The sequence below is a fragment of the Mastomys coucha genome, chromosome X, assembly GCF_008632895.1.
Source record: "Mastomys coucha isolate ucsf_1 chromosome X, UCSF_Mcou_1, whole genome shotgun sequence".
NCBI classification, from domain to species: domain Eukaryota; kingdom Metazoa; phylum Chordata; class Mammalia; order Rodentia; family Muridae; genus Mastomys; species Mastomys coucha.
The window spans coordinates 147,428,386-147,453,787 of NC_045030.1; the positions used below are offsets into that span (position 1 = coordinate 147,428,386).

Genomic DNA, 25,402 nt, shown 5'->3' on the forward strand with positions numbered 1-25,402 from the left:
GCTTGTAAGAGAACAACAAAAAGTGAGACTGATTGCTTTGCTTGACATTTGTAAAACTTGTATCAAGTTTGAAGAAGAGGACTTTATAAGTTACTCTTTCTCTGAGATGAATGCTTTTCCAAATTATCACAGCTAATGAACCAAATTCTTACCCTCACCTAACGTCTGTGCCACCCTCCAAGCAGAACCATTGTTCATTGAAACAGTTGGCGAATGACTTTATGGATAGACTATCTTAATACCTACACCATTTCTTAAATGAATGCAACCTGTTCTCTGTGGCCTGAGTATAAAGTCACTCACTCCAGTCAAATAGCTTTGACCATAGTAGGAAGTCTGTATCCAAAAATCATTCCTACAATTCATTTCTTAGTGCAGCAGAACTATCAACTCTCAGCTTTGCTACGATGGAGGTAAAATCCCTTGGTGATGTGAGGGTCATTGAAATACAGCCTTATTACAATGAAACCCAATGTGTAAAAATTGTTTTTATTTTGGGCTTGTACCACAGTAAGAGCCAAGATTTTAAACTCTACTAAATACAAAACAAACAAAAAGACTTTATATATTTATGTTCATTTAAGAAAATACTAGTAGTGCTGTATTATTTTTAAGTATACAGCTAATATGTTTGGAGTTATTTAAAATTTATATTGAGAAAAATGTATTTTCACTATTGCTGTAGACAAACATCTACATAAGACTGTTGAATTGATTGTTGTTTTATATCAAAAAAGTTTTATAATACTTATTTTTATTGTTATAATATTTTAAAATTTTAAGGAATATGACAAAAAAGATAATGTAGGTATTGAAGGGGGGTCTATGGGAGGAGCGGTGGTACAAAAGGGAAACAAGAATATGTTTCAATTCTATTTAATTAAAATACGTTTTTAAATGTTAACAAATTCAGATAAATTGAAATCATGTAACTTTTCTCATCATAATGCATTAAAAGCTTACAAAAAGAAAAAAAAGAGAGTAACAGATAAGTTACAGGGTGCATTAGAAAAGAAATATTAGTAGTGATGCATTTGTAATTAAGTTGACAAATGTTCACATACATTGATCAATACTACCTAATACTCACACTTCCAGGGACCCCCCACCTAACCTAGCAGATACCTGATCTATCCAGATCCAAGCTCCATCATCCTTCTCATCTGCATCTTCACCTAAACCCATGGCTGATCAACATGCCTTCCGCAAGAACCCAAAGCCAGCCCATCTCCAAGGTAGTCTTTCCTAACCAGAAACACATGGACACAGGGACACAGGAGTCTTGCTCTAACCATGGACAGAAGAGTCCTGGCCTAAATGGAGTCAGAACTTCCTGCCTCCCATGAGGCTGCTCTAATTCAGGTCACACAACTTTGACTGCCTCCAAGGAGGACTACTCCATTCTGAGACACTCAGGCCAATTAACATCAGAGATAACTAGTGGATAAAAGTAAGCCCAAGAATGTAAGCAACAGAATCTAATATAACTTGGTACCATCAGAACACAGTTCTCCTACCACAATAAGTCCTGGCTACCCTAATACACAGGAAGAACAAGATTCTGACCTAAAATTCCATCTTATTGAGATGATAGAGGGATTTAAGGGGGATATAAATAACTCTCTTAAAGAAATACAGGAAAATACAGGCAAACTGATAGAAGCCTTTAAAGAAGAAATGAATCCATTCCTTAAAGAAATACAGGAAAATACAAACAAACAGATGAAGGAATTGAGCATAATGGTCCAAGACCTAAAATTAGAAATAGAAACAGTAAAGACAACACAAATGGAATCAACCCTGGAGATAGATAATCTAGGAAAGAGATCAGGAGCTACAGATGCAAGCATTACCAACAGAATGGAAGACATGGTAAAAAGAATCCCAGGCATAGAAGATACTGTGGAAGATATTGACACATCAGCAAAAGAAAATAGAAAATGGAGAAGGTTCCTCACCCAAAACTTCCAAGAAAATTGGGATACCATGAAAAGACCAAACCTAAGAATAATAGGGATAGAAGAGAGTGAAGATTCCCAGTTCAAAGGGCCAGGACACATCTTCTGAAAAACCATAGAAGAAAAACTTCCTTACCATAAAGAAAGAGATGGTCATAAGCATACAAGAAGTCTACAGAACACCAAACATATTGGAGCAGATAAGAAAATTCTCCCACCATATAATAATCAAAACACTAAATGTACAGAATAAAGAAAGAATATTTAAAACTGTAAGGGAAAAAAGCCATTATTATATCAGACCTATAATAATTATTCCAGACTTCTCAAGAAAGACACTAAAATACAGAAGGTCTTGGACAGATGTAATCCAGACCCCAAGAGACCACCCAAGAGCACAAACGATAATAGTTGGGTGAGTCCCTGCTCAGAAATTACTATTTCTACCATACTTGGGCTTATGCTTGTTGTGTCCCAGGGTGATCTTGAACTCAGGAGTCTACTGCCATTGTATGTGCTTGCCTCAGTCAAGCTGGATCATTAATGAATCTGCCTTTGTTCCTTTAGATTTGTGGAAATCTTTCACAATTCATATTACATCCTTACATTTTGCATAGTTCAGAAATAATATATATATATATATTTGGTTTTTTGAGACAGGGTTTCTCTGTATTGCCCTGGCTGTCCTAGAACTCACTCTGTAAACCATGCTGTCCTCAAACTCAGAAATCTGACTTTTTCTGCCTCCCAAGTGCTGGGATTAAAGGCTTGCACCACCATTGCCCCGCTGAGAAATTGTATATTTTTGATCTTATGTATCTAGAGATCTTTCCCAAATAATTAAAGGCTGTCCTGAAGGTCCAAGCATTTACCATTTTGCTGAGACATTAGCCAGGCCTTCACCTATTGAACTCCTGCTGTTTCTATTTCTCCTGGAGAAATAGAATATTAAATATTAACAGGAAGACCATTCCTAGGAAAAATGTGAAAATATTTACAGAGGGATAATATCCATAATATATAAAGAACTAAAGAAGTTAGATTACAAAAAGCCAAATAATTAAAAATGGGGTACAGAGCTAAACAGAGAATTCTCTATTACACAAATAAGCCATATTCCAACAGTAGCCATTAATATTAATGATGGTTCATACCTGGGCCTTGTCCTAGGGGCAGGGACCTTGTCCCTCTTTCTATAATCAGGCTCCATATCTTTTGGAGGCTCACATCTGGGAACTTTCTCAGGGGCAGGCTCCATGTTATTATGTTTCCACCAGGGCTAACCCAGACTTGGCAGTATACATAAATGACCCCAGTAATTCTAACAGAGTTATCCTACATTTGACAAACAACTTCATCAAAGTGGAATAATATAAAATTAACTCAAACAAATCAGTAGCCTTCCTTTATAAAAATGATAAATTGGATGAGAAAGAAATTAGGGAAGCAATACCCTTTTAACAATAGAAAGAAATAATATAAAATATCTTGATGTAACTCTAACCAATCAAGTGAAAAGTATATATAAAAAGAGCTTCAAGTTCCCAAAGAAAGAAATTGAACAAGACCTCAGAGGATGAAAAGGTATCCCATGCTCATGGATTGGTAGTTTTAACATAGTAAAAATGGCCATCTTTGCCACACCCACTCCAGTGGAGTCTTCATGACAGCAGTTCATGAGGCTAAAAGCTTTAAAGAGGCTAGTCTCTTGGAGCCTTTCGGCATTCCCTAAATCAGATGTCGTCCAGATTTTTCCTTGCAATAGTCATGGAAGGTCTTGCGTGCTTTCTTTTTCTATTAGATATAGAGGTGACCCAAGGTATGATTTACTAATAGCTAAGCAAAAATTTGATGTTCTTTCTGACCTTCACCAATGTTCTAATATCCTGAACTGAACCCGACTTGGAGTTTCATAAAGAATGTTACCCATTCAGACTAATCGCCTCTGGCATTGTTAGGAAGATAATGAAGGCGGTCCTGCACTGAAGTTTGCAGAGTGGGAGTTGGTAATCCCAGGGCAAGTTCAACTTGGGTCCACATTTCAGTCGTAATGCAGACCACATTAGAATCGCAGCTAAGCCACTCCCAGGAATTAGAAGAATGGGACCTCTGGGGCATATCTCTGCTACCCCAGAAGATTAGCATAGTTGGGTATTTTACTAAGAATGGGCTGGACTCTGAGCCTAGTGTACTGTGAGGCAGGCGCTCAAGCCTCTCCCTCAAGTGCTCTGAGCCCCAGGGTGCAGTGCCTGTCCAGAGGAGGCAGCTGCGGCTTTAGACCCATTGTATTTCAGATGACCTCGATGTACCTTGAATGTTACACTTCCTGACTCTTCTTTCTCTTTTGTAATGACCATAGAAATCTGCTGTCGGGGGGTGTCTCGCTCTGGGACAGACACGAGGCCACTGTGCCCCCGCGGTAGAACGAGCCCGGGTGGTGGGCTCCGGGGTCCTGAGGCATGGAGGGGTCTAAGGCATCGAGCAACACCATGCAGGTGAGCTTTGTGTGCCAGCGCTGTAGCCAGCCTCTGAAACTGGACACGAGCTTCAAGATCTTGGACCGGGTCACCATCCAAGAGCTCACAGGAGTCATTTATTGAAGCTCGCCAAGATGGTGTCTCTGGAAGATTCGTTCCCCCAGTCAGGATGATGTCTACAGAAAGTGCTAACAGCTTCACTCTATTCGGGGAAGCATCTGATGGTGGCACCATGGAGAACCTCAGCCGGAGACTCAAGGTCACTGGAGACCTTTTTGACATCATGTCGGGCCAGACAGATGTGGATCACCCACTATGTGAGGAGTGCACAGATACTCTGTTAGACCAGCTGGACACTCAGCTCAATGTCACTGAAAATGAATGTCAGAACTACAAACGCTGTTTGGAGATCCTGGAGCAAATGAATGAGGATGACAGTGAGCAGCTACAGAGGGAGCTGAAGGAGCTGGCCTTGGAGCAGGAGAGGCTGATCCAAGAGCTGGAAGACGTGGGAAAAAACCTCAAGGTGGTGGCAGAGAACCTGGAGAAGGTCCAGGCTGAGGCAGAGAGACTGGACCAGGAGGAAGCTCAGTACCAGCGGGAATATAGTGAATTTAAAAGGCAGCAGCTGGAGCTGGGTGATGAGCTCAAGAGTGTAGAGAACCAGATGTGATATGCCCAGATGCAGCTGGACAAGCTCAAGAAGACCAATGTCTTCAATGCCACCTTCCATATCTGGCACAGTGGACAATTTGGCACAATCAATAATTTCAGACTGGGTCGCTTGCCCAGTGTTCCTGTGGAATGGAATGAAATCAATGCTGCCTGGGGCCAGACAGTGTTGCTACTCCATGCTTTGGGCAATAAGATGGGTCTGAAATTTCAGAGGTACCAACTTGTTCCCTATGGAAGTCATTCATATCTGGAGTCTCTGACAGACAAATCTAAGGAGTTGCCATTATACTGTTCTGGGAGTTTGCGGTTTTTCTAGGACAACAAGTTTGACCATGCAATGGTAGCTTTTCTGGACTGTGTGCAGCAGTTCAAAGAAGAGGTGGAAAAGGAGAGACTCGATTTTGTCTTCCATACAGGATGGACGTGGAGAAAGGCAAGATTGAAGACACCAGAGGCAGTGGCGGCCCCTATTCCATCAAAACCCAGTTTAACTTCGAGGAGCAGTGGACAAAAGTGCTCAAGTTCATGCTGACGAATCTCAAGTGGGGCCTTGCTTGAGTGTCCTAACAGTTTTATAACAAGTGACTTCCTCCTTAAGGGATGTTTGCCTTTAAGGTTTTACAGTTTGTTTGGTTTGGAAAGATGCTTTAAATTAAATTTGGGTAATATTAAACCACAGGTTTATAATACCAAAATCCACAAAAGCTACTTTGTTTTCAAATATGACAGATAGTTTCCAGAGTACAACATGGCATGTATAGCAAAGAACCCTGCCATAGTTTTGACTCAACCCAATGCAGTCCTTTCCCTCTTTCCTGAAGACAACTAATTTAAATTTTGTTTTGTTTTTTTTTATGTTGAATTGACATTAATGTGTTTTCACTGGATTTTATCCCTCTCAACTTCCTGCACTTAAAATTTGAAACAGAAAAGTTTTGAGATGAGATGCTTGTTGCACACAGTTGGGTGATGTGGGGAAAGGATACCAGGTCAGGAGTTGCAAGTTTAATTCTGTCCTTACTTCTAGCATTGAATGACTACTGTGCTATCTAGTGAAATTACAAAATGCTGTTTGGTACTGTTTGAGATGTGGAGAGATTTAATTATTTGTAATAAAGTATTTGCTATGGTCTGTTAATTAAAAAATGTCTAATGTCTATTTTGAAAAAGTACACTCAGATCCAACACTCCCTTGTGTTGTGTCTGTTTGTCAATCTGCCGACTTCTTGCCAGCCTAAGTACCAGGACCCTATTTCTCCCATGGGTTAAGGAGCCAAGGCTGGTCTGGCCAATGGCACATCTTAACAGAAGCAATCTACAGATTCAATGACATTCCCACCATAGTACCAACACAGTTCTTCACAAAGATGGAAAGAATAATTCTCAACTTCATATGGAAAAACAAAAATCCCAGGAGAGTGAAAAAATTCTGAAAAATAAAAGAATTTCTGGAGGAATTACTGTTCTTTACCTTAAGTTGTACTACAGAGCAAATGTGATAAAAACACATGATATTGGTACAGAGACAAACAGGTATATCAATGGAAAAGAATGGAAGAACCCGAAATAAACCCACACACCTGTGTACATTTGATCTTTGACAAAAAAGCCAAAACCATACAGTTGAAAAAAGAAAGCATCCCTAACAAATGATGGTGGTCTAACTGGATGACTGCATGTCAAAGAATGCAAATTCTTTCATATTTTTCATTTTGTATTAAGCACAAGTCCAAGTGATGAGGAACCTCAACATGAAACCTGATAAACTGAAAATAATAGAAGGGAACATATGAAATAGCCTTGAATACATTGGAACAGGGGATATTTCTTGAACAGAATACCAATGGGTCAGGCTCTAAGATCAAAAACTGACACAAGGAACCTCATTAAAAGCTTCTGTAAGGCAAAGGGCACTATCAATAGGACAAAACAGCAACCTGCAGATTGGGAAAATACGTTGACTAACCCTACATCACACAGAGGGATAATATCCACAATTTATAAAGAACTAGAGAAGCTAGATTCCAAAAATCCAAATTAAAACAGTTAAAAATGGGATACAGAGCTAAACAGAGAATTCTTAACAAAGGAACCTTGCATGGTAAGAGGCACTTAAAGAAATGAACCACATCTTATACATCAGGGAAATACAAATCATAAATGACACTGATATTCCAACTTACACCAATTAGAATGGCTAAGATCACAAAATTCAAGTGACAGCACCTACTGGCAATGATCTGGAGAAAGAAGAACACTCTTCCATTGCTGGTGGAATTGCAAATTGCTACAACAGCTGAGGAAAACATTCTGGTGGTTCCTTATAAAATTGAAAATATTTCTAATTGAAGACACAGATATACGGCCCCTGAGCATATACTCCAAAGATGTTCCACAATACTACGAGGAAACATGTTCTACTATTTTCACAGCAGCATTATTCATAGTATCCAGAAACTCTAAACAACCAGAGATGTCCCTCAACTGAAAGATGAATACAAAAATGTGGTTCATTTACATAATGAAATACTATTCAGCTATTAAAAACAAGGACATTACAAATTTTTCAGGCAAATGGATGGAACTAGAAAATATCCTTCTGAGTTCAGTAACCCAGACCAAAAGTGCCATGCATGGTATATACTCACTGATAAGTGGATATCAGCCAAAATGTACAGAATACACACGATATAAGCACTACTCTTAAAAAAGATTAACAGAAAGCAAGACCTACATGAGAATGTGTCAATCCCAATTAGAAGGCAGAGCAATATAATCATTGGAGGTAGAAGGTGGGAGAGACATGGATGGGAGAGAGGAGGAGTAGGAGAAGGAAGGCCAGGATCAGGTATGCAAGGAAACATAAGAGCAACTCAGAGGGCCAGGAGACTGAATAGAAATATGCATCTGCATAGGATGGGAGCAGGGTTAACAAATATGTAGTCCCAGATACATGGGATGGGAGAGGTTCCCAGGACTCAATGGTGTATGTGAACTTAGTGTTCCATTTACAGTGACTATTTTGTGTATTCTTTGTGTCACTAACTTGACTTTATACTTGCTCAATGCTATCTTCAGATTTATCAGTGGGAAGGAGTACATCTACAAGCAGAATGGCCTCCTTAGCAGCTTATTAGCTTTCATGTTTGAAATACTCATTGCAAGAAGCTTATGCTGGTGCCTATGGGAATTTGATAACAATGTTATGAAGTTTGTGTCCTTTGGAGTGTGGGAAGTATATTACCCTCAACAGTTAAACATATCTGGGACACTAACCAAGATGCTGCTGTACACTCCTATTGATTCAAATTGGAACATTTCACCTGAATTTTTGTGTGCACAGAACCTGATAGTATGGGCCATTTTGATGAAGCCCATAGTTCTGATGTTTAGTGCAATGGCCATTAATATCAGTTGCAAGAAACACCCGTTTGTGGAGATGCAGATATATTGCTACAATATCTCTTCCTTAATTTTGTCTGTTAGTAGCATGTTCACATTTGGTTTTGTGACCTGGAACTACATGGTAGATCTTCATGGCTAAACTACTCTTGATTTTCCACCTGATTTTCCTGTTTTGGAAATAGATCTACCTGAAGACCCAGCTGTACCACTCTTGGGAATATACTCAAAAGATGCCCTACCATGCCACAGGTCCACTATGTTCATAGCGGCCTTATTTGTGATAGCCAAAAGCTGGAAACAACCCAGATGTTGAACAACAGAGGAATGGATACAGAAAATGTAGTTCATTTACACAATGGAATACTACTCATCTATTAAGAAGAGGACATCCTGAGTTCTGCAGGCAAATGGATAGAACAAGGAAATATCATCCTAAGTGAGGTAATTCAGACCCAAAAGGACATGCATCGTATATACTTACTAATAAGTGGATACTAGCCAAAAATAGTACAGAATACCCAAGATACAGTCCACAGAACTCAAAAAGGTCAACAAGCTGAAGTGCCCAATGAGGATGCCACAGTCCCACTTGGGAAGGAGAAGAAAGCAATCACAAGTGGGGAGGGAAGAAGGGAATCAGGAGGGAAAGTGGATGGGAAGAGGCAGTGGGTTGGGAGAGCAGAACCTGATTTGGTATTGGGTGAGGGAAAAGGACTGAAGGCCTGCTGGCTAGCAGAAAGAATGGAAACAGGCAACCTTGGGAAGTAGGAGTTTGGGGGAACCCTCCAGAATGCACCAGAGACCTTGGAGGTGAGAGAGACACTCAGGACTCAAAGGAAGGGACCTTAGATGAAATGTCTGACAGTAGGGAGAGGGAACTTATAGAGTCCACGCACAGCAGGAAGATAGGACATCAAATGAGTGACGGGGGGCATTCCATAGTCACAACTCTGACCCAAAATTGTTCTTGTTTGAAAGAATTACAGGGATGGAAGTGGAGAGGAGCCTGAGGAAAAGATGTTCCAGTGACAAGTCCAAAGGGGGATCCAACTCAAGAGTAGATCCTAAGGCCTGACACTATTACTGAGGCTATGGAGTGCTCACACAAAGGGATCTAGCATGACTGCTGTCCGGAAGACCCGACAAGCAGCTGAAAGAGTCAGAGGCAGATAGTTGCACCCTACCAATGGATAGAAGCAGCACTGACCCCTGTTGTTGAATTAGGGAAAGACTGAAAGAAGCTGAGAAGGAGGTTGATCCTGTAGGAAGACCAGCAGTCTCAATTAATCTGGACCCCGGAGATCTCTGAAATACTGGACCACAAAACAGGCACCATTCACCAGCTGATATAAGTCCACCAACACACACACAGTAGAGGACTGTTGGGTCTGTGTTTATTCAGAGATGATGCACCTAACCCTTAAGAGCCTGGAGGCCCCAGAGAGTTTAGAGGTCAGGTGGCATGGGGGGGTGAGGACATCCACATGGAGACATGAGTGTGGGGAGGAGGTATGGGATGTGGAGCAGTAGGAGGGTTGGCAGGGGCAGAAATAAAATATGGAGTGTAAAAATAAATTAATGAATTAATTAGAAAAGAAAGAAAGAAGCCTTATGAAGTAAACATTCCATGGCTGTGTTGCCATTAGGCCTCTTGTTATCCACCATGCTTTCTTGAGGTCTAATGTGATGCCTTCTGCTCTTTCAACATTTGTGAGAATGCTTCTTGAGAAGTTTCCTATTCCTACAGGTAACTCATGTAGTCGTCAACTTGTTCTAAATAAATTTGTTCTATATCAAACATCAATTGATTCTCAGAGTGTGTTTAAGATTACTTCATTCTCTATAATGTAAGAACCTGTCAAGCCTTAGCTTACCAGAGATCTCCTGAGTGAATCACAAGGAGCCTGATCAATGCAAAAAGCAAGAGGATTTTTAATGTTCCAGTGCACTGGGGCCATCCCAGACCCTAAAGGGAGGAGGCGACCCCACACAGCTTATTCAGTGAGCTTTTATACAATTTACAGGGCAGCAGCCATTAGACAAAATGTGCTTGGCAAAACAGTGTGACTTTTTAAAATGATTGGTCTTCAGGGAATGAGGTGTCAAGGACTTCCCTTGTTGGATGGTAGGCAAAGGTCTACCCTGCAGAACTTGTCCCTAACCTCAGTTTGGTTCTCACCCTGTGATCTGAGGAATGTTAATTATCTTCTCCCTTCTGGAGAGTTCTGCCATCTTCCCAAAGTTCCTGAGCTTATCTTATTAAGCTTGACTGAGATTCCTGGCCTCCCAGTGTTTTTCTGAGATGTCCCTGTTTACTCAGTTCCCACAATATCACTTAACTCCTTCCTTTCTTTAAATACTTTTCATGTCCCAAACTCTTAAGCCTATGATAATATGTTCAGATTTTGCAAACAAGCAATATTAGGCAAATGTACTTCTGTAATGAAATGTATGTTTCAAAGATAAACAAAATAAGTGCTAGGAGACTTTTTTCATAAAGAATTTGACACCTATACAAAGAACAGTACAAACATTCCTGTGTGGAGAACCCCAGGTATAACCAATAACAAAGGCCTTTTTAAAAAACCTTATAGAAAACCAAGAATGTAGAACCTCCTTAAATATGTACACATTTGCAAGGAATTAAAACAGTGTCACAACATTATGGGCATGATACCTCCCAAACTAGACATATTATTCCTCCCTTAAAATCCCAGCTGACAGGATTAGGTTACATTATTTTGAGGCATTGGTGAATAAAGTTCCATAAACAGTATGCTTCCTGAAAAAAAAAAAAAGGAAAGGAACATTATCGTCTTTCAATGCTATTCATGATTTTCCACAACTTGATGTTATGTCTGTCTTGTCAAGTACAATATTTCTTTTGTTCCTGAGCATGAAGACATAGATCACATTCCAAATACAAGCCTCATACCCTATTGATTTGTATGCATGCTAATGAAAGTTAGACCAGTTCCTATTGTCTATATAAAACAGATGCACATCCTTAGACCTACAATAGTGTCCTGCTTAGAGATATATTGTTTCCATAACGTCATGAATTTTATCTGTTACCACTATAATTTAAATGTATTTGAGGCCCATCCCATGAGAATATATGCTGAAGTGGAAAGAAACTTGATATTAGATAGACATAGAAAACCCCTAATATTATTCTACTCAAGAATGATTGAAATAAAATCAATTTTAAAGAAATACCGATATACTTATAGGTTAGTGCTGTACACACAACACATCATAGAAGAGTATTAAATAATGTTAAGTAAAAGAGCATCACCAAGGCCAATTCAGTGTAACATCATCTACCTATATACAAGTAGGTTTGGAAGTAAGGGGAAGTATGTACTCTAGTAAGTATGGTACAGAGTTCAGCAGAGAAAGCCAGTATGTTATCTTTGTACAAAAATCAAGGCTGTACAGGGCTTATCTGGTATAGATGGGCTAAGTTTTAATCGAATTCACCAGGGATATATGGTACTGGAGGCACTCCCATGCATAGAACTATGCCTTCTGTTGGATAAATGACATACCTTGTTTAGTTTTTAGAAAACACAGATGATAATTGTGCTTTTAGACTCCTTGACAGAAGTTCTTGTCTGGAAGAGTGACAATGGTTAAACAAACTGATATTTCCATCATAGATCCATATTTAGGACCTAAATTGTTGAGGTAGGCCTCTATATGTGCATCTGTGGTTAATTTTAAGAAATTAGAGAACACAATGTGACCTGGGACTGTGTGAATAGTTCTAGCATTTAGCCTTCCAGCTCATCATATGAATTTGTAAGCGATGTGTGGCTTGCAGAGTAATGTCTCAGAGTCTATTCACCTTGGAATAGGCAAGGGGAATACTCAGTGCTGAAACTGAGTTCTGGAACTGCCATGCCCACTCCAGTGAAATCTTGTGATGAGCCCAAAAGCTTGGCCACAGACCAGAGGCAAAAGCTTCAAAGGAATCTAGTCTCTTGGAGTTCATTTGTGGCATCCCCTAACTCAGAGGTAGCTCAGATATGTCCTTGCGAACTCGCTTGCTAAGTGCTCACCATGATATGATTTACTAATAGCTAGATAAAATTAGACATTGTGCTCTGACCTTTACCAATGTTCCAACATCTTAGCCAAACCCTGGCTTGGAATTTCATAAAGAATGTTACCCATCCAGACTAATTGCCTTTGGCATTGTGGGTAGGGCATTGAAGTTTACAGAAAGGGAGACTTATCCCAGGGCAAGGTTGAGTAGAATCCTCATTTTCTGTCACATATGACAGCTCAGCCACTCCTAGCAATTAGCAAGAATGAGACTTCCAAAGACATGTCTCTACTAACCCAGAAGATTAGCATAGTGGGCGTTTTACTAAGGATGACAGGACCTTGAGCTGAGAGAGAAAGCGTGCGTGTGCATGCGTGCGTGTGTGTGTGTGTGTGTGTGTGTGTGTGTGTGTGTGTGTGTGTGTGTGTGTGTGTGTGTGTGTGTGTGTGTGTGTGTGTGTGTGTGTGTGTGTGTGTGTATGTGACAGTGTAAGTCAGTCAGCAGAGTTTGCATTCAAGCTTCGAGCCTCATGCACTCTGCAACACCCCCGGGCCCAGAGCATTCGGGCCTGGGGGTGCAACGCCTGTCCAGAAGAGGTGGCTGCATAGACTCAGTGTGTTTCAGGTGGCCTCAGATGTACCCTAACTGCTGAGCTGCCAGATTTTTCATTTCTCTTTGGTAATGACTGTAAACGTCTGGTGCCATTTTTGAAAAATACACTCAGATTCTGCACTTCCATATGTTGTCTCTGCCATTATTTCTCTGCCAACGCCTTGTCGACCTGACTAGGACCCTGTTCCCCCGTGGACTGAGGGAGGCCCAGACTGGCCAGCCCTCAGCAAGGAACAATGTCACCAAAGGAAGATAAGGGAAATTTTGCATGGCTCTCTCAGGAGAGAATCTGGAAAGCATTATGAATAAATTTAGTACCTGACCTTTTCCATTAGAGATAGGAAATGAGTTTGTGGAGGTTATACAAGTAGGTTTGGATTCAGTAATCACAGGGGATGATGGTGAAGAGCCATATCATCAAGGAGACTATATTTGCGAAGGTATGGATGGCTCTGGCTCTGATGAGTGAATTCATGTTCAGTTAGTTGCAGTTCATGATCAGATCTAATGCATGATCTCTTCCTCCATAGTGAGGCCAGGGCATGCATACATGATAAATACAGGCCTATTTTCATGGGGTATTCCACCATGGTCATCCAGATAGGGAATTGCAAATTAGGGGCTAGGCAACCGGTTGTAGGAATGGAGCTGACATTAATAGTTCCCTGGGCATTCATTAATGGTTCACATAGGAAAACCTATCAATATAATTGATCATATAAACAATCTGGAAGGAGAAAGAAAACATACAATCTTCTACATGCTGAAAAAACTTCTATCAAAATCCATAATCCCTTCATGATAAACATCTTGGAGAGATGAGGAATAGTGTTGTGGTTTGTCTAGATGGTGTTTGTAGTCTGATGTAAATTCTGCTTCCTTAAGAGTGGTGGCTCAGAACCTAACTAACCTGAGATAAAGTCCACCCACCCAAGTATAAACAACCAGGGCTGTTGTCTAAAGCTGCAGCAAGGTAGAAAGTAATTAAGTACTGACTGGCGTCTAAGGGTACTACAGAGAATTAACTGAGAAGCTCCCTCTGAAAGCCCCATGCAAACCTAGGCAACCATAGGCAGCACCCCAGCCCTGAGATGGGACTTAAGCAGCACCAGGACCACAGCATGGTTGAGCTTCCCTGAGGCTAAAGAAGGACCATGGAGTTTGCTGTGTGAGTGCCAGTGAAGCAGTCTTCACAGCTGAACAAAATGGCAGCTAACTTTCCAAAACCTTCTCACAGGAACCAAATCTGTTCCAGAGGTCTCTGCCCAATTCAGCCTTTCAGTGCTCACTTTCCCACATTTCCCACAACTAAAAAGGACACAGAACTGCCAGACATTATTTACAAACTGCTTGCACTGCAGGCTACCTGAGATTGGCCCGCAATGCAAACAAAGACAGAGGGAACTTAGAAGCACAGAAGCCTCAGGAAAATACTTAGGTAGAGACAGAAGATAAAATTAGAGAAAGCTAACCAAAGGTTGTTAGAAAACAAACTTTAGTTCATCTGATTAGTATACAATGGAGATTAGCAGATGATCAAACTCCACAGAGTTATTAAGAATTCAAATGGCAACCCCTTGATGTGTTAGAACTGAGAAAATTTAAGAAAAGTGTCACTAATTTTAGAATGTATTCACCATTTGTAAAACAAATTCTGATGCCTTGGGGATTAAAAATAGAATAATCCCCAAAGACTGGAAGGATATGTCAAACACAGTATTAGAACTGGGTTCACATTTACAGTGGTTCTCATGGTAGAGTGAATTGGAGAAAGAGATAGCACTACAAAATAGAGGTAGAAATATTTGTAAAGATCACCTGCTTCATAAGGGTCATGTTGCTGAGGTGCAGCCCAAATGTAATGAAGAAACCTTGATATTATGTTGCTTGGTAGACGTGAATGCCTGTGACAAGATCATGGAAACAGAAAAAGACTTGAAACATTCTCTCAAATTATGCAAGTTCCAAAGGAAACATTCCCTGACTTTTCGCGAAGGTTGACTTCCACTATAAAAAGGAGTATATGGGATCCATCAGCAAGAAAGGCACTGAGTCTGCAGCTTTTGAAAGTATGAATGCTGAATGCAATGAATTAATCAGACCATTGAGGCAAGGTCAGCATCAATAGATGACTGGATTAGATATACAGATAATTTTAGACCCCTTCACCTGATATGACCATAATAGAAAAAGCTGCTAATAGAGGCCTAGAATATTTAATAAGTCATAATTGTGGTGAACAGGGTCATGTCAAAATCAACTGCACAGAAAACCAAATTAATACCCAAATGGAGCCTATGTGTCTTAGAATATGTTAAAGGTGTGGCATAAGCCAACATTTGACTAGGAAATGTGCATCAACAACAGAAACATGGTGTAACACTTTTTCAAAAAATTATAAAACCTCCCAGGAGGGGCGACTTACAGGCCTCAATGCCAAAAAAGTAGAGTTTTCTTCCTCAGGACAATTATACACCACTGCTCTGAAAACTGATGTTCTACGACCAGATAATACGGCTGAACCAAATTCTATAGCCAATTCAAAAAGCCCAAAAAGGGGCCAAAGATAAATATTTTGGAAAACCTTTAAAGAGCATTAGAGGCCCAAGCTAAGGATATTATTAAACAATACTGAAATTAAAGGAATGATGGACAGTGGAGCAGATTCACTATTATCTCTCCAAAATCTTGGCCTGCAAGTGGGTCACTTCAGGAAGTAGACATACAATTTCAAGGAATTGAGACTTTATACCAAATAAAGCAAAGCACCATATGGCTTAAGCATATGGGTACTGAAGATCAGATAGGAAAATTAAGGCAGTACATGATGATATAGCCATAAACCTATGGGGAAGGGATCTGTTACAACACTGGAAAACACAAATTAATATCCCTTCTGCTTCAGAAGCTGGCCAAAACACTGGTAAGGGTCATAGTAATAAAATCAAATTAGTTATGGTTTGTATCAAAGACAGTTACATATTGTCAAGGCTGTCTATAAATAAGATACAACAGGGGATGAAAATTCAGCTTTACATCAAGGAGCCACTCCTGATAAAACACCAACAGCCTTATCACTAAGGTGTTAATTGACCCACCCATTTTGATTGATCAATGATCTAGGACAGAAGAAAAACTGTAGGCACTAGAATGGCTAGTCGTGAAGCAGTTGGAGGCTCAGCATATAGAGTCCACCCACTCATAGAATTCTCCTGTATTTTTCATTAAAAAGAAGTCTGGCAAATGGAGGATGTTGACAGATGTCACAGCAATTAGTAAGTTTATTCAGAAAGTGATTCTCTGCAGTCTGGAATCCCATTGCCTTCACTGTTGTCTAAGGAATGGCCTATCATAGTGATTTATCTAAAAGATTGTTTTTTCACAATTCCTCTACATGGTCATGATAAGGAATGGTTTGCTTTCTCAGTAGCTACCTTGAATAGAAGTTGTCCAATAAAAAGTTATCATTGGAAAGTCCTGTGACAAGGAATGTTAAATAGCCCTACCTTGTTTCAATATTTTGTACAATACCCATTGGAGATGATTCACAAACAATTTCCTTAATGCACTATCATCATTATATTGAATGATACCATATTGGATGATTCAGGTACAAATAACCTGAAAGAATGTTTGAAGAAGTTGAGAAAACCATCAAAAGCATCAGAAATCCATGTAATATGGCATTTAATGCTATTTCCTTATTAAAATAACTTTTAACTGCTAGATGTCTGCTCCTGACAGTATCTCCATCCCACTTCAGAGAAGATATTGCACATCTTTGCCTCCATATGGAGTTGCTCCAATTATGGCAAATTAGCCACTTGGAAAAATTTATCTTAATTTCATCTATAGAAAATATGCTGTGCAAAAAAGGGTAAATTCGGTGTACGATAGTCAACTGCTAAACTCTGCCAATATAGGATAAGCTAGTCCTCAGTAACTGCTGCTTCACTTAAGGTTTGGGGACAGAAAGTTGAAGACACATTTTTTAATGTTTTAAGGAATATTGGAGAGACTGTCCAGGCTGTCAGCTGTCTCTACAATTTGTATAAGCTTTGGAAGCTATGTCTTTGTACTTCCTAAAAATTCAGGTAATGTTTAATTCTTTCCCAGATCTCTGATGGGTTTGAAGACTAGTTATAGTCTCGTAATTGAACTTAAGTTAGTTAACATTAAAAAAGATGTTCCAGATTTAGAAGAATGGATTTAAGATGGTAATACAAATTAAATTCAAGCAGTATTGATGTACATAATTATAAACTCTTTTAGTTATGGTAGGTGAAAAACGTCTTTATCTTGTTGCCAAGTATAATGGACTAATATTATAAGTGTAATTCATGCATAATAGTTTTAATGATTGCTATGAAATCATTCCTACTATATATTGGTTGTTACTATAAAACAAGGAGCCTTTTAAATTGGACAAAAAGGGGAAATGTTTCTTATTGTACTAATGCTGTTTCTATTCTGATGTTTATTCTGCTTCCTCAAGAGGTTACCCCCGATGATCCATCACATACTCAGGTGATCTCATGGAAAATTTTTATCACACTTTTAACTGGTAAATAAAGGCTACAGCCTGTGATTCTGCAGTGTAGGGGAAAGCTAGGACTGGAGGTTTGAGAGTGAAAGGAGATAGAGAAGAGAACAGGAGAAGAGAGTACTGGAGAAGAGGAAGAGAAAGCTATGATGTACCCAGAATCAAGTGGCCAAGAGAAACTACAAGAAGCAAGTGATCATATAGCTGGAGAATAAATTAGTATAGTGTTAGATATGCCTAATCTAGACTCATAGACTGTAATTGTGCTAACTGGATTGTGTGTTTTGGGGTTGCAAATTATAGCAACATGATACAAGACATGTACCTATATATATAATAAAGGCAAAATGCAGCACGCCAATAGCCAAATTAAATTAAATGACTAAAAGTTAAAAGCAATTCCACTGAAATGAGGATCAAGAAAAGGCTTTCTCCTCTTGCTTTATCTATTCAATAGGCTTGAAGCTCTAGCCAAAGCAATAAGACAAATAAAGGAGATAAAAGAGGTATGACTTGAAAAGGAAGAAGTCAAATTTCCTCTATTTGCAGATGATAAGATAGCATACATAAGCAACAACAAAAATTCTATCAGGGAACTCCTCTATATGGTAAATGCTTTCAACACAGTGGCTGGATATAAATTTAGTTCACAAAAATCATAATCTCTCCTAGATACCACATTTAAACAAGCTGAGAAAGAAATTATGGAAGCAATATACTTCATAATGGCCAAAAGTAATATAAAACATCAAGATGTAACTACAACCAAGAGTATAAATCACCTGCATGACAAGAACTTCAAGTTTTTGAAGTTGGAATAATCTCCCATGTTCATGAATCAGAAGGATTCAAAGTCATTGGCCATCTAACAAAATTAATCTATGAACAAAGTACTATTCCCATTAAAATTCCAACAGAATTATTTACAGAACTTGAAAGTACAGTACTCACCTTCATGTGGAAAACTAAAACAAAGCAAATCAAAAAGCACAGCATGGCTAAAAAATATAATACAATAAAAAGATTTCTGGAGGTATTGTCATTCCAGATTTCAAAGTGTTACAAGTCAATATTAATCAAAACAGCATGGTATTGGCATAGTACCAGAGACATTGATTTATAAAGTTGAATCAAAGTCCTTGAAGTCAGTCCACATGCCAGTGATTGTTTCTTGTATGCAACTGAATAGTGGATTATGATTTCATTTACATTCTGATACCTGTGTTGATTTACTGGTGAATAGAGAGATATTAATAGCTAATAATTCTTAATTTGTGATTTTTTTGTCTTTGTTTATTTTGGTGATGGTGGTAGTGTGATATTATTTGTCTGTGAGTTTCACTGCTTCCTGCTCTCTCTGTCAACTATGTGTGTGTGTGTTTCTGACATGTGTATATGTTTTCTTGCAATAATTTAGATATGCTGGTTTGAACATTTTTTTCTGTTTTCATGAGTGTCCTTAGCCTCTTTGGAATTTAGTTGTTCTTCTGTTACATTCTGTAGGTCTAGATTTGTGAATAGATATTATTTGAATTTCATTTGTTAGGGAATATCACATTTTCTCCAGTCACAGGTTTTCTCCATTTAGTTTTATATTAGTTGTGGGTTTCTTTAAATTGCCTTTATTATGCTGACGTATGCTCCTTGCATCTTTATTCCTTCAGAACATACACAGACACACACAGACACACACAGACACACACACACACACACACAGACACACACAGACACATAGAGACACAGAGACACAGACAGACAGACAGACACACACACACACACACACACACACACACACACACATACACACACACAGGCAATACACATTGCTATTTAGTCCTGATAATGGATGCTACCTGTGTGAATGTTTTCAAGGCTGACTATTTGAGACCGCTATCCTTCTTGGATCACATCACCTCTCCCATTTTCAGCTTTCCTAAGTTACCTATAATACATTTTGTAGGGTTGAGGCCTCATGAGTTTGTCTCCTCCTGGTTTAACATATTCTTTGGAATCATTCTTCTGCATCTCCTATTTTGACAGTAATGATGGTGAGATTTTATTTTTTTTGTCTTCTGATATAACTTAGAAAGACAATCTCATAATTAACTGCATGATACTCTGGCTGTTATGATCTTTCCACTCCATGTTCCACAGTATTCTCTAAGCCTTAGAGGCAAGAGAATTTTGTAGATATGTCCATTGAGCCTGGGCAATAAAACTCTCCATTTTGATTGGTTATGGTTTTCTGGAGATGTCTCTGAAGCTGCACAAATTCTTAATTTGACTCATTTTCACCTCTTTTGACAGTGAACATGGTGTATAAGATACTGGAATTGTTACTACAGGAGAAGTACAGCTAGCAAAACCACATAGCTGCAAGTCCTTGAACTTTAGTGACCTGCATGGAAGATATTCTGGTGTAATTTTCACAAAGGTTATGGTAGTAACACTCTACATTCATACTGGACTCAGAGTCCATATTTAAAGATAGAACCCATTAATAACACTGCTTAAGTGCACAAGCATCTGATATTAGATATGTCATTACCATAGAGAAAACCTACTACCAATATTCTGATCTAGAAACATTGAAATAAAATCACTCTTAATATAAATCTAATTTACTTGTAGATTACTTCCTTACTCAATCCACATTCTAAAAGCTTTTTCTTGGAGTAGATGATAATTAACAAACTTATCTACAACTGAACAATGAGCATAGTGTACAAGAGTTTGTTTTATTCACTCCTAAATGACACTTGTTCACCATGCCCTTTTTCATGATATAGAAGTCTGTAACAACATGCACACAAGTTCACACCAGACGATAGCAGTACTTTAAAAAAGTAATGAACACATGAATTACTTCTAACCTAGAAGCTCTTTGCATTTGATGCCTGCTGGGAAAAAGAAAGTCAGTTTTACTAAAGGAGAATCATTAAATACATCTATTACATTCCAGAACAAGGACACCATGACAGGGAATATTTAACAATTTCATGTTTGTTCCAAAAATAATTAACTAGGTTTTAAGAGTTTGTATGGTTTGGGATACATGAACACACACACACACACACACACACACACACACACACACAAACACACACACATACACACGCACACAAACACGAAGTTGGAATGTTATGCAAGCGAGGAAGGATCTTGAAAATATCAAAGGGGAAATCTGTAATCACATTACACTCTATGGTTAATCTTGCTAAATTAAAAATGAAATAATTTATTTCCCTAAGCCTTCTCACATATGAGAAGGACATAGGCCTCTCTGTCCCTTTAAGACTATGTATCTTGACTCTGAGTCATTGCTCATAATGAGCCATTACCTCTGGTTGTCATGGAAATGTAAGCAATTTTAAAATCACTCTCTAACACTGGGTAATCACTAACATTTACACTTCAAGGAAGATATAGAGGCAAGTATTTAATATTTTATGTAGTTATTAGTAATAACTTCCTATTTCCCAAGATAAAGAGGGCTACAGAGGCCACTGACATAAGATTGAGCAGTTTGTTGATAACATTTCTGTGTATGTATATCTGGCAATATCAAGTGTCAGGAAGTCCTACTTGTATAAGAGGGTTCTTCAGCTTGTGCTGACCCATACACATGTGTAGTTTTCTGAAGTTGAGTATGTGATTTAGACTTCTATTCTTCTAACAATAAAAAGTAGATAATCATTTCCTGCATCTGATAAGAAGTTTAAGAATATCAGATATGTTCATTTCCATAAAGTATATATGGCTGAGTCTCCACCTAATCAAAGTACAGGATAGAAATGTAAAGGGTTGTGTGAGCCAGGCTTGGTTGGTTAGACACTCTTTTGAGGTGAAATGTCTACTTAACAGAACTTCTTTTCTTGAAGGTGATTCAGCTCTTGTGTGACTCCATTTCTGTTCAACATTTTCTGTTGGTTGGAAGATATTTATGATAGCAGCATCTTTCAAATGGATCACCTTACTCTTGATACACGAAGGTAAAACTTTAAGTAAATTAAATGGGGGATTTCAAATTGGGTCTGTATGAAACAGATGCATCTATTGCATGGGATTCAAATATGAGCAGAACTAGATGCTACTACACTAGCACATTTGTGTGGCAGAGCATTTTCCACCTGAGTCAAGTTGTAAATCAAAACTCACTGCTCTTGTAGTCCACTACCACAAATCTGCCTTGACAAGTAACAAGGTGTGAGAAGGGTATTACTGAGGCCCACATTGATTGAAATAACATCTTTCTGCTATAACTTTTCAAGTGGTACAGCTAGCTTCTTCTCCAAGTTACAAAGCACATTCCACTTAACTGTCCATTAGTGGGTACCCAGGAGGGAAGATTTTCTAGCAATGAGATCCTGTTTTTAGTACCCCCAGTACTTCTGAATAGACAGTGGCAATGAAATTTACCACATATGTGGTAGCTGTAAACATTTAGCCCTTTGGCATTCTTCCCAAGTACCCTATGACATCTCTCAAGGAATAATTTTCCATGAGTATGAACACTAACTAGATCCAAAGGTCTGAATTGAGGACAGATCTAAATGAATTTGTGCATACAATACATGTGGAGCCTTTATCTTCTGCTAAAAGATATACATGCTATAGTTAATTTATATATAACAATCAAATAGAGGTCATCAATGAGAATGTACATATGAGTACATTAGGAGTAAATTATGGAAATGTCAACAAGCCCTCAGGATTTACATGCAAATTATCAATTTCAATTCTTCATGCACTGAAAAATGAATTCAGGATCTTTTGTACATTCAGAAATCACTTTTCTACTGAGGCATAACCTTGTCCCAGATATGTACAGAATTGGAAAGTCATATAAATATAAAATATTTTTACCAATTTAAAAATTTTAGATTTCAGAAAAAATATATAAGTGTGATATTCTACAGTGTTAGTTTGATCTACATAGAGTTACTTTCGGCAGGTATCTTTTATGTTCCTATCATTTTGTAAGTTTGTATGTTTGTGTGCATATGTGTGTGTCAAAGAATATATGCATATATAAGACTATAAATGTTTCATGTATGGAATTTGGACATGCATTTTCATAACATGTGAATCATTTTTTATTTTGCTTGTTCTTACAGTAGACTTCATTTTCCAATGGTTATATGATAGCCATGCAATGTAATTTAGAAATGATATTCAACAATTCTTGTACTTGTTGCTCTCATTTATTATATTTAGTAACTGAAAAAAATAGAAGACAAAAATACCACCTTGCATGTCACATTACATATTCTTTTTTCTTACTATTAATTCCAAGTGTAAAAATTTTTAGCTAATAAATACTTAGTTTAGTATTTGAAAGATACACTGGTATGCAAAGAAAACCACTGGTAAATGGCAATCCTTCCATTGTTATGGATTTCCTGGCAGCGCCCAACCCTCTCCTGCTTCCTGGCCCTGGCATTCCCCTACACTGGGGCACAGAACCTTCACAGGGCCAAGGGCTTCTCCTCCCATTGATGACCGACTTGGCCATCCTCTCCTGTACACATGCTGCTGGAGCAATCAGTCCCACCATGTATACTACTTGGTTGGTGGTTTAGTCCCTGGGAACTCTGAGGGTACTAGTTAGTTCATATTGTTGTTCATCCTAAGGGGCTGCAAACCCTTCAGCTCTTTAGGTCCTTTCTCCAGCTCCTTCATTTGGGGACCCTGTACTCAGGTCAATGGATGGCTGTGAGCCTCTACTTCTGTGTTAGTCAGGCACTGTCAGAGCCTCTCAGGAGACAGCTATATGAGGCTGGATTGTCTTTCCTTACTTGAAGTATTTTAAACACTAATGCAAAGAATACTTATATTCAACTATGTGAAAAAAAGAGGTTATGAGATCTTAGTGCTCCTTAAAGTGTGACTTTTTGTTTTCCCAGATTCCTTTGTATCCCTGCCTTGACTTTATACTTGTTCAACATCATCTTAAAATTTAACAGTTGGAAGGAGTTCATCTACAAGCTGAGTGGCCTCCTTATCAGCTTATCAGTTTTTGTGTTTGAAATACTCATTGCAAGCAGCTTGTGCTGGCGACTGTGGGAATTTGACAATAATGTGGTGCAGTTTGTGTCCTTTGGATTGTGGGAAGTATATTATTCTCAACATGTTAACATCTCTGGGACACTAACCACGATCCTGGTGCATACCCCAATTGATTCAACTTGGAACATTTCAACTGAATTTTTGTATGCACAGAACCTGATGGTATGGGCCATTTTGATGATGCCCCTGGTTCTGGTTTTCAGTGCAATGGCCATTAAGATCAGTTGCAAGAAACACCCATTTGTGGAGATGCAGATATATTGCTACAAGATCTCTTCCTTAATTTTGTCTGTTAGCAGTGTATTCACATTTGTTTCTGTGACCTGGAACCACTATGTAGATCTGTATGGCCAAACCACTCTTGATTTTCCACCTGATTTTCCTGTTAAGAAAGAAGCCTTACAAAGTAAACATTTAACGGCTGTGTTGCCATTAGGTCTCCTGCTATCCATCATGTCACTTTTTGGTGTGATGATGTTTGTCTCTGAGATATCGTATTTGAAACTACAAAGTTCTGTGAAGGCCAATTGTGCTTCCAAAACAGCACTAATCAAGATCTAAAGTGAGGAACTCTGCATTTGTAGCATCTGTGAGAATGTTCCTTGAGATATTTCCTATTCCTCCAGGAAACTCATGTAGCCCTCAACTCATTCTAAATAAATGTGTTCTAAATCAAGCATCAATCTCAGGTTGTGTTTAAGGTTATTTAATCTTCATTACCTCTTAACTTTTTTATTTCTTTAATTTATTTATATCCCAAACTCTAAAGGCTATGATAATGTGCTCAGATTTTTGCCGACAAGCAGTAATAGGAAAATTTGCATCTTTAATGCATGTTGCAAAAATAAACAAACAAGTGACAAGTGAAATAATTTCATAAGGAAATTGATGCCTAAACAAAGAAAGGTAACCATAACTCTATATGGAGAAGCTCAGATCCTAACAACTAAGACCATTTTAAAAACATGGAAATCCACTAATGAAATACCTTCTTATACATGTACACATATGCAAGGACTTTAAACAGCACCACAACATCATTTGTTATATAACTCCCAAACTAGACATATTATGCCTTCAATAAATTCTCAGGTGACAGAATGGAATACATTATTTTTAACCATTGGTGAATAGGGCTCATAAACAATATACTTCCTGAAACAAATCAAAACAAACAAAAACTCCCAAGAACACCAAAGGCTTTTTCAATGCCATTCATGATTCTCTACAATCTGATATTGTCACACTTTTTTGGAGAACAATAATTTTTATGTAGTTGAACATGGAGCACTAGAACTCATACCAAATACATGCTTCACACCCTATTGATATGTATTTGTGATAATCAATGTTAGGCTACTTCTTATTATTAATATCAAACAGCTGCAAATCTTGAGAACTATGACAGTGACCTGCTTGGGGATATATTGGTATAACTGTGTCATATATGTTATGCGAGTAACCACCATAATTTAAATGGATTTATGTCCCATTTCATGAGATGGAACTCATAGAGTATATGCTTAAGTGGAAAGGAGCCTGATACTAGATAGACTTAGAAATCTTTTATTGTTCTGCTCAAGGAAGATTGAACTAAGATGACTTTTAAATA

The 25,402-nt window shown here is 38.5% G+C and overlaps 1 protein-coding gene and 2 pseudogenes across 1 annotated transcript; all 3 read left to right on the forward strand.

Moving 5' to 3' along the window:
* Nucleotides 1–4,404: 4,404 nt before the first annotated feature.
* LOC116095091 lies at nt 4,405–5,483 on the forward strand (annotated as a pseudogene).
* A 2,580-nt stretch (nt 5,484–8,063) lies between these two features.
* Nucleotides 8,064–15,179, forward strand: LOC116098967 (annotated as a pseudogene).
* A 5,916-nt stretch (nt 15,180–21,095) lies between these two features.
* Nucleotides 21,096–24,473, forward strand: LOC116095097. Its single transcript, XM_031376623.1, has 3 exons — nt 21,096–21,152; nt 21,603–21,713; nt 23,628–24,473. The coding sequence occupies exons 2-3, from the start codon at nt 21,685–21,687 to the stop codon at nt 24,349–24,351; spliced, it is 753 nt and encodes a 250-aa protein (XP_031232483.1). The 5' UTR covers nt 21,096–21,152; nt 21,603–21,684; the 3' UTR covers nt 24,352–24,473.
* The last annotated feature ends 929 nt before the right edge of the window (nt 24,474–25,402 follow it).

Excerpts from the sequence above, each read along its gene's own strand:
- LOC116095097 (XM_031376623.1), top strand. The coding sequence starts at position 21,685 with ATGGATCACCTTACTCTTGATACACGAAG. Across the intron at positions 21,714-23,627 it reads CTTACTCTTGATACACGAAG|ATTCCTTTGTATCCCTGCCT; the intron begins GTAAAACTTTAA and ends TTGTTTTCCCAG.